This window comes from Muntiacus reevesi, chromosome 1 (assembly GCF_963930625.1).
Source record: "Muntiacus reevesi chromosome 1, mMunRee1.1, whole genome shotgun sequence".
Classification (NCBI taxonomy): Eukaryota; Metazoa; Chordata; class Mammalia; order Artiodactyla; family Cervidae; genus Muntiacus; species Muntiacus reevesi.
The window spans coordinates 180,694,761-180,705,441 of NC_089249.1; the positions used below are offsets into that span (position 1 = coordinate 180,694,761).

The window sequence follows — 10,681 nt, forward strand, 5'->3', positions numbered from 1 at the left end:
GTGTATAGCTTAATTGAAAATAATGTTATTATGACTATGAATTTATAATTCAAGTATTAAGTAAATATGAATGAGACTCGAGACAGCCTGGGACTGAAAATTCTAAATTCTCAGCAAAACCCAAGAAGACAGCTACTGGGAAAGAAAAACTGGTCTAAATATTTCATCTTGGTTTTGGAAAAAGAAAAGTTGATTTTTTAAAAAAAATGGATTTTAAGTAAAGCATCTGGGTGGGAATGGTATATTTTAAATATTGAGAGACTCCTATGTATTATTTATAAATTTGAAAAGTTTAATGAGATGGGTGATTGGGTGCAATCTCAAAAAGACAGAATGATCTTTTTTCGTTTCCAAGGCAAACCATTCAATATCACAGTAATCCAAGTTGATGCTCCAGCCACTCATGCTGAAGAAGCTGAAGTTGAACGGTTCTGTGGTGACCTATAAGACCTTCTAGAACTAATGCCAAAAAAAAAGATGTCCTTTTCATCATAAGAGACTGGGATGAAAAAGAAGAAAGTCAAGAGACACCTGGAGTAACAGGCAAGGTTGGCCTTGGAGTACAAAATGAAGCACCAAAAAGGCTAACAGAGTTTTGCCAAGAGAACTCACTGGTCATAGCAAAAACCCTCTTCCAACAACACAAGAGATGACTCTACATATGGACATCACCAGGGGGACAAAAATGAAATCAGACTGATTATATTCTTTGCAGCAAAAGATGGAGAAACTCTATACAATCAGCAAGAACAAGACTGGGAGCTGACTGTGGCTTAGATCATGAACTCCTTATTGCCAAATTCAGACTTTAATTGAAGAAAGTAGGGAAAACTACTAGACCATTCATGTATGACCTAAATCAAATCCCTTACGATTATACAGTGGAAGTGACAAATAGATTCAAGGGATTAGATCTGATAGACAGAGTGCCTGAAGAACTATGGATGGAGGATCATGACATTGTACAGGAAGCAGTAATCAAAACCATCTCTAAGGGAAAAAATGAAAAAGGCAAAATCGTTGTTTGAGGAGGCCTTATAAATAGCTGAGGAAAGAAGAGAAGTGAAAGGCAAAGGAGAAATGGAATGATACATCTATCTGAATGTAGATTTCCAAATATTAGCAAGGAGAGATACGAAAGCCTTCCTCAGTGATCAATGCAAAGAAATAGAGGAAAACAATAGAATGGGAAAGACTAGAGATCTTTTCAAGACAATAAGAGATACCAAGGGAACATTTCATGCAAAGATGGACACAATTAAGGACAGAAATGGTATGGACCTAACAGAAACAGAAGATACTAAGAAGAGGTGGCAAGAATATACAGAAGAAATATACAAAAAAGATCTTAATGACCCAGATAACCACGATGGTGTGATCACTCACCTAGAGCCAGACATCCTGGAGTTCGAAGTCAAGTGGGCCTTAGGAAGCATCACTATGAACAAAGCTAGTGGAGGTGATGGTTCCAGCTGAGCTATTTCAAATCCTAAAAGATGATATTGTGAAAGTGTGGCACTCAATACGTTAGCAAATTTGGAAAACTAGGCAGTGGCCACAGGACTGGAAAAGGTCAGTTTTCATTCCAATCCCTAAGAAAGGCAATGCCAAAGAATGTTCAAACTACTGCACAACTGCACTCATCTCACACGCTAGTAAAGTAATGCTCAAAATTCTCCAAGCCAGGCTTTAACAGTAACATGAACCAAGTACTTGCAGATGTTCAAGCTGGATTTAGAAAAGGCAGAGGAACCAGAGATCAAACTGCCAACATCTGTTGAATAACTGTAAAAGCAAGAGAGTTCCAGAAAAACATCTACTTTTGCTTTATTGACTACACTAAAGCCTTTGGCTGTGTGGATCACAACAAACTGTGGAAAATTCTTCAAGAGATGGGAATACCAGACCCCTGACCTGCCTCCTGAGAAATCTGTATGCAGGTCAAGAAGCAACAGTTAGAACCAGACATGGAACAACAGACTGGTTCAAGATTTGGAAAGGAGTACATCAAGGCTGTATATTGTCACAGTGCTTATTTAACGTCTATGCAGAGTACGTCATGCAACATGTTGGGCTGGATGAAGCACAAGCTGGAATCAAGATTTCCAGAAGAATTACCTATAATCTCAGATATGCAGATGACACCACCCTTAGGGCAGAAAGCGAAGAAGAACTAAAGAGCCTCTTGATGAAAGTGAAAGAGGAGTGTGAAAAGGCTGGCTTAAAACTCAACATTCAGAAAACTCAGATCATGGCATCTGGTTCCATCACTTCATGGCAAATAGGTGGGGAAACAATGGAAACAGTGAGAGACTTTATTTTCTTGGGCTCAGAATCACTGCAGATGGTGACTGCAGCCATGAAAAACACTTGCTCCTTGGAAGAAAAGCTATGACCAACCTAGACAGCATGTTAAAAAGCAGAGACATTACTTTACTGACAAAGGTTTGTCTAGTCAAAGCTATGGTCTTTATGTAGTCATGTATGGATGAGAGAGTTGGACCATAAAGAAAGTTGAGCATCAAAGACTTGATGCTGTTGAACTCTGTTGCTGGAGAAGACTCTTGAGAGTCCCTTGGCCTGCAAGGAGATCATCCCAGTCAATCCTAAAGTAAATCAGTCCTGAATATTCATTGGAAGGTCTGATGTTGAAGCTGAAGTACTTTGGCCACCTGATTCAAAGAACTGACTCATTGGAAAAAAACCCTGATGCCAGGAAAGATGGAAGGCAGGAGGAGGGGACTACAGAGGATGAGATGGTTGGATGGCATCATCGACTCAATGGACATGAGTTTGAGCAAGCTCCGGGAGTTGGTGATGGACAGGGAAGCCTGGCGTGCTGCTTTCCATGGTGTTGCAGAGTCAGACTTGACTGAGCATCTGAACTGAACTGATCCTTAAAGAAGATACCAATCCCTGGCTATAAATGAAGTCTAGTGGTCTTCGAATGGGAATAAATATGCAAGAAGTCCTGCAGAGGGCTAGGCAGGTCCAGATATTTTGAGGAAATTGATTTTTAGATCCTCAAGTTTCACAGGCACTCTTTCTTTTCCCACTCTACAGAAGAATCACAGTTCACTCCTTGTCCCATATCTTCCTCCTGAGGCACTGACTTGAGGTACAGAAAGTACCACATACCAGATAGGGGTGAAGCTTCCTTTGATGATTAATCAAATCACCAAAAACATGAAGAGATTCCAGTCTCTCATTTGCTGAACTTAGTTAAAGAAACTTGATCTTGGGGGAGAGGAGTGGTTTCTACCTGTCTGTTGGGTATCCTGAATTTACAAAGTTAAAAAAAATTTTATCTACAAGTAAAAATATATGTAATTGTTTTTGGTTGGTCTCAATACTTATTCCTTGGATGTGCCATTAACTTGATGGACATGTTCTATAAATCAAACGAGCCAAACTGCAGCCCTTGAAGAACATGTACACTAACTCTTTTTTATTAATTCTGGCCATATCTTGGCATGTGAAACCCTAGTTCCCTGATCAGGGATCAAACCCATGTCCCCTGTGGTGGAAGTGCTCAGTCTGAACTACTGGATCACCAGCGAATTTCCTAAACTCTTTATGTCCAAACATAATGTATTGACAAGATGTAATTAAGTAAGCAATGTTTAGATGTCTCCAACCATTTTGAGTGTCTAGGTTAAACAAAGTGAAAGAATTATAAGGCATAATTATCATTTGATAGGTCTCGGTAAAGCCTTTTTTGGAGAACTTCCCAGAAAGAGAAATATCTTTCACGTTTTCAAGAAAGGTGATTTTCATTCAAACAAAATGAAAATCTGAACAAAAAATTTTTTGATAAAAAAAAAAAAATGTTTTTAAATCAATGCGATTTGTGGCATATAACTTAGAAGGAGTTCCAAGACCTGAATAACATTACTATAACAAAGCTATCCATTTTATATCCGAGTTACTTTATTGTACAGGAGAAATTAACACAACATTGTAAATCAACTGTACTTAAATAAAATCTTTTTAAATGTTTGGTAGAATTTACCAATGGGGGGAAAACAAACCAACCTGTCCAGTTCTGTTTTTTATTTATATGAGTCAGAGTTCTCAAGAATCACATCTATAAAAAAACCAAAAAATGGGAATAAAATTGATGCTGAGTTCCATCACATTTACTTCAGTAAATCATGTATATTCATCTGCATTTTTTAAATTAAAAAACCCAACAACACCATTCAGTTCATTAAGAGAATTAATTCCAAGAAAAATTTATGTATAATTACTTATAAAATCATATTTATATCCCTTTAATCAACTTAGCATTACTAATAATTTTAATGGTAATTCATTATAGAAGAAAAAAATTTTTATACACTCAGAGCTTTAGTCAGAAGAAAAGTTTATTATACTTTAATTAACATTTTTTTTTCCTGAGATGTATGATAGGATGACCAATAAAAAAATTTAAAACATACATTAAGTGGATTGGAAATTCAAGGAATAAAAGGGAAAAATGTAAAATTTACAAATATTAAATAATTTTATTATTTATTTTATTAACAAGGTGGATGGTAGAGTTATCAAGTTGTTAAGGTATTTATCACTTGATACACTTAAAATAATGATACAGTGGTTTTATTTTAAAAAGTCAATTTTTACAATAAACCAAAAAGCTTATTGAAAATTATGATGAATTTTATGTATCAACTTTAAAAGTTGAAGATTTTTTTTAGGGGGTCATGTGAACAAAAAATGTGAAGACTAGTGTTTCAGGAAGTGGCTCCTGCAGTCATTCTTGGGAACACAGTAGTGTTTTGCAGCCATCTCATCCATGCCCAAGTTAGGTTAGTCACCAATTCCCATTCGAGCTCAATTTAGAGTCTTGGAAAATTTGATTGGAAGGACCTTCAAGTTGTTTCATTTCTCCATATTACTAGCTTTGTGACCTTGGGTAAGCTATTTACATCTCTAAGCTTCGTTAATAATAGTTCAACCCAGCACACAGACTATCATAAAATTCTACACTTACTGAATTGCCTAGTAAATGGTCTGATCAGGGATCTCGACCTTGAATGTTACAGAGGGGCTGGGCCTATAACATAAGAGTGACCCAGTGAGAGGAAAAGCTGGAGAAGACATACAGACACCTTCTTGCTAGAGGAATGCTAACTGATCATGTGTGCCAGATGGGAGTTAGGAGAAACTGGTGATCTGGATTTTTAATAGAAAACCTGGTAATTGGCTTAAAAAAAAAAAACAAAAAACACATTAAATGCTTTTACACTGTGCAGGAAAGGAGAAAAAAATGCAGCTACCAGCACAAACATCTCAAAGGGCTGCCAGTTTGTTGTAACCTTTGGTATAGAGAATAAACATTCAGGAGAGTGGGCTCTACAGATTTTTTTTTGGGGGGGGGGGTTCTGAATTAAAGAGAAACTAGATTCTTTATAAATTTGAGTTTTACTTTTGATTAGCCCTTTGGTGTCTCAAAAGATCTTGTAATACAATATGGTGTTACACTGTACTGACAAGAAAACCATTTTACACTTTCCTAATTTTCACTTATCATCTCAATGGCTAACTTAAGGAGTTCAGCAATATGCAATGAAAAAGGCATTGTACTTCATTTTGGAAGGAGGCATATTACTTTGTGCAGTGAAGCTCTCACACATGGAAAATAAAATTTGCCACTGGAAGATAACAGAGAAAGGTATAATGCCACTTACTTAATGGCAAATATGTATCTAAATATTTTTAAAATTAAAGAGTGACTTCTTCAGTGAGTTTTGCTATTCATCCTTTAGAAAAAGAATACCCCCAAATCAAACAACTACAGAGAATGCAATCATTGTGGCAAGCTGCGCTACCAGACCCCATGTGGGCTAATATTTTAATACAAGTCACTTCATGACATTCCACAGCATCTTCCTTACACCTGGATCACCACAAAAACTATCTGGCAAGAGTGATTCTCATATTCAGTCTCTGCTCCTTCACTGTTCCCTCTGAACAATCTCTGACCTCACTTCTTTTGTAAGCAGATAAGCAGATCAAAGGAAAAGAAATGAAATGAGCCAGCCCTGGCTGGAATGGAATGATCTTCTGACCTGATTTTCTGAGGCCTCTGCAGAGCATGCTACCTGGCGTTCAGTTCCTTTCCCCCATTCCCACTCCTGCTCTATCTGATGACTTCAAATCTGGCTTACCATTGGGAAACTGGTCACATAGCTCATACCAGCTGTTCCCCACCCTTTTGCCCTCAGGAAGCCATGCTAACAATTTTTGCCAGATTTGAGTGGCAGTTGTTTACTTAACTGACTAATTAAAAAAATCCATATGTATATATTACAGCATATTACTTACAACATTATTTAAAAACATCAAGGCATTGAGGTGATGTAACTAAGCACTGGCTTGAGAGGTAGCTTGTCTTAGTTCAAGTTCCGGCTCTGCCATTTCTAAGTAACTTGGTCAATTTACTTTTTAATTCAGCCTCCCTCTTTATAAACAAGGAATAATAATGGTACCTATCACATGGGGCAGGCTACACGAGTGGAGGCATGAAGTCCACCCCTCCTTCCCATGGCCCTGAGGGACTGCAATTTCCTGCAGGGATGCAGTCCCCATACGGTTGGGTGAGTGAGAAGTCCCTGCCCAATTCCTGCCTAATGTGCTGTGGTGCTGCCAGCCTGTGGCAGGCCAGTGGACACCTGGCCCTGCCCTGAGAGTCAAACGGCACATCGCAACCCTCCCTGGGGCAGCGTGGTCATGTAGTATAGCAGGGATAGGCAGGGAGAAGCCCGAGAGAAGTCCAAGGGGACCAGGGTGGCAGAGGCCCTGTCCCACGGAGACAGGGGGAGACGGGACCACACAGGAGCCCAGCTCCAAGGCCCCACACCTGGTCCTCTGTCCCATCAGACTGCACTTCACACAAATCTAAAGATAAGAGTTTCTATCGTGGGCACTTCTGAGGGTCTGGCCCGGCACAGTCATACTGATTAAAGCCTGCACCTCATGAACATCATGAAGCCAGTTCAGCTATCACGTAGGATTACTGTCAAGATGAAATGAACTAACGTATGTACAGATTTAAGACTAATTTCTGGCACCTATGAAGCACATAAGTGCTGGTTATTATTTATAGCGTTACCATAAATAGAAAAGTATTTTTCAAATATTTGTTCAACAAATATTGTTCTGTGCTAGGCACAGTTCTAGGCATTGGCACATTTCCTCACCAAACAGCTAACATTATTTGCTTACTAACAAGCCTGTAAGAAGACCTCGAGCCTTGACTCTCTGGACTGAACACCAGTGGGTAGGCATACCGTCAATACGTGTCTAAAGGTGGCAATTTAGTGGGAACTAGATTCCTGAGTTGAATAGGTTCCTTCATTACCTTCTAGTCCTACTTTCTATTGCCAGAGAAATACTGTTTCCTATTTCAAAAGAAGTGAGATTTTAAACTTTATCAGTCTTAGCCATTGAAACTATCACAATTCACTATCTGTGCTTTCTACATCAAATATACATTGGCTAGGATGGAATCAAGAAACCTCAAAGGCACACCATAAGACTTCTTAGAGAATACTTCACAGTCTTTAGTGAGCTCTGCCCCATAGTACTATGATGAAATGTTCTCAGTTCACAATCCAATGCAGTAGACACTTAGCTACATGTAGATTACTGAGCACTTAAAATGTGGCTCTTGTGACTGAGGAACTAAATTTTTAACCGTTAAACATCACATGTGGGTAGTGGCTATTGTATTGGTTGGCAGAGCTCTAAATATTTGGCTTTACAGGGCTTTCTAAGTCACACTCTATCAATCATTTAATGTTTCCACTCTTACTCATGTGCTGAAACTATTCTAGATGACAAAGGCTTAAAAGAGTTGCCTATAAGAGATCATTGAGGGCAATAAGAACTTTGTGAATCACAAAATTCCTATTTTACAGACTGGAAAATGTGATGACTTGCCTGTATCACACAGCTTGGTTGTAGTGGTCACCTGGAATTAGAATGGGAAAGACTAGAGATCTCCTCAAGAAAATTAGAGATACTAAGGGAACATCTCATGCAAAGATGGACACAATTAAGGACACAATTAAGGTATGGATCTAACAGAAGCAGAAGATATTAAGAAGAGGTGGCAAGCATACATAGAAGAACTATACAAAAAGATCTTCATGACCCAGATGATCACGATGGTGTGATCACTCACCTAGAGCCAGACATCCTGGAATGTGAAGTCAAGTGGGCCTTAGGAAGCATCACTGAACAAAGCTAGTGGAGGTGATGGAATTCCAGGTGAGCTATTTCAAATCCTAAAAGATGAGGCTGTGAAAGTGCTGCACTCAATATGCCAGCAAATTTGGAAAACTCAGCAGTGGCCACTGGACTAGAAAAGGTCAGTTTTCATCCAAATCCCAAAGAAAGGCAATGCCAAAGAATGTTCAAACTACTGCACAATTGCACTCATCTCACATGCTAATAAAGTAATGCTCAAAATTCTCCAAGCCAGGCTTTAACAGTAACATGAACCAAGTACTTGCAGATGTTCAAACTGGATTTAGAAAAGGCAGAGGAACCAGAGATCAAACTGCCAACATCGTTGAATAATCCCCAAAGCAAGAGAGTTCCAGAAAAACATCTACTTTTGCTTTATTGACTATGCCAAAGCCTTTGGCTGTGTGGATCACAACAAACTGTGGAAAATTCTGAAAGAGGTGGGAATACCAGACCACCTTACCTGCCTCCTGAGAAATCTGTATGCAGGTCAAGAAGCAACAGTTAGAACTGGACATGGAACAACGGACTGGTTCCAAATTGGGCAAGGAGTACGTCAAGGATGTATACTGTCACCCTGCTTAGTTAACTTATATGTAGAGTACATCATGAGAAACGCTGGGCTAGAAGAAGCACAAGCTGGAATCAAGATTGCTGGGAGAAATATCAATAGCCTCAGATACATAGATGACTCCACCCTTATGGCAGAAAGCGAAGAAGCACTAAAGAGCCTCTTGATCAAAGTGAAAGGAGAGTGAAAAAGTTGGCTTAACTAAGATCATGGCATCCAGTCCCATTACTTCATGGCAAATAGATGGGGAAACAATGGAAACAGTGAGAGACTTTATTTTGGGGGGCTCCAAAATCACTGCAGATGGTGATTGCAGCCATGAAATTAAAAGACACTTACTCCTTGGAAGGAAGGCTATGACCAACCTAGACAGCACATTAAAAAGCAGAGACATTAGTTTACTGACAAAGGTCCGTCTAGTCAAGGCTATGGTTTTTCCAGTAGTCACATATGGATGTGAGAGTTGGACTATAAAGAAAGCTGAGCACCGAAGAACTGATGCCTTTGAACTGTGGTGTTTGAGAAGATTCTTGGGAGTCCCTTGGACTGCAAGGAGATCAAACCATTCAATCCTAAAGGAAATCAGTCCTGAATATTCATTGGAAGGACTGATGTTGAAGCTGAAACTCCAATACTTCAGCCACGTGATGTGAAGAACCGACTCACTGGAAAAGACCCTGATGCTGGGAAAGATGGAAGGCGGAAGGAAAAGGGGACGACAGAGGATGAGATGTTTGGATGGCCTTACCGACGCGATGGACATGAGTTTGAGTAAACGGAGTTGGTGATGGACAGGGAGGCCTGGCCTGCTGCAGTCCACGGGGTCGCAAAGACTCCGACACGACCGAGCGACTGAACTGAACTGGAACCCTTACCCTCTAAACTTCACTTGGTTTTCTGACTCCACGGTGAGTCGGTATGCGCCATCAACAACTGGAGATGTGAGCTGGGATGGAAGTTTGAGATTTAAAGCAGAGAAAAGTACAGTTTCATATCCTAAGTAAGTCCTTTAAAAATAAATAAGGACTAACTAAGCTTAAACCCGTCCATTTTTTAGTATAAAGTTCACCAATGACAGTTAAGAAGGCTGTCTGGGGCACACCACAGGAAGTGAAACTGCTCCAATCTCAGGCCACCCACGCCCAGGTATTTATCGTGACTCCGACACACGGTGTAAAGAAAACCGACGAGTAGTTAGGCGTGTTAACAACCTGTCTAACAAGCTGAGTCAGTTAAACAGTCTTGCCAGCCTGGCACCCACGGCAAAACAACCACCTGTGTAACCGAAAGCTCCCGCAGCGCGCCCAGAGCCTACCTGCGCGCGCCGCGTCCTCCGCGCCGCCTTCCGCACCGCCCAGGCCCGCGGCCGCGCGCAGCGCGCTCCCGCAGCTTGCCGACAGGGTGCCTGTGGCCCTCCGCGCCAGGGTCAGGATGGGTGCGGACCAGCCTTCCGTCGCCGCCCGCGACTTCGCCGCCCTCCGCAGTTCGCCGGGGCCCGGCACCTGGCTCCGGTCCACGACCTCAAACTCTTCTCCCGGCTCCGGCCCCGGCTCCTGCTCGGGCCGGCAGCCGTCGTCCCCGTCAGCCATTTTGGCCATGTCACGTGCCCCCGGCGGGCGCCGGACTGGGCGCTGGCGGGCGCGCGGGAGGGCGCTTTTACGCCCTCGCTGCTCGGTTTCGTGTTCGCGCCGGCTTTGCTTCCTCTTTACAGTTCTCTCCTCTCTTTCAGTTTAGAAAAGCTCGGGAAGGCGCGAGTCATAAAACAAGCCTCTACGTTCTCATCAGCTGGGAGGACTTGTTTCCGTTCAAGTTCCTCTTGGGTTTTCTCTCTGTTTCGTGGTGCCTCCTATCTGC

The 10,681-nt window shown here is 41.1% G+C and overlaps 1 protein-coding gene across 8 annotated transcripts in view; it reads right to left on the reverse strand.

Annotated features, from left to right (window-relative positions):
- Positions 1-10,435, reverse strand: part of RUFY1 (RUN and FYVE domain containing 1) — a 65,580-nt gene extending 55,145 nt beyond the window's left edge. For all 8 annotated transcript variants that reach the window (XR_010660832.1, XM_065917269.1, XM_065917265.1 and 5 more), the window contains exon 1: positions 10,143-10,435. Coding sequence is in view for 7 of the 8 variants with exons in the window: in XM_065917269.1 (XP_065773341.1) it covers positions 10,143-10,425 (283 nt within the window). In the remaining variant the exon portion in view is untranslated. The remainder of the gene's footprint in view (positions 1-10,142) is intronic.
- Positions 10,436-10,681: the final 246 nt, after the last annotated feature.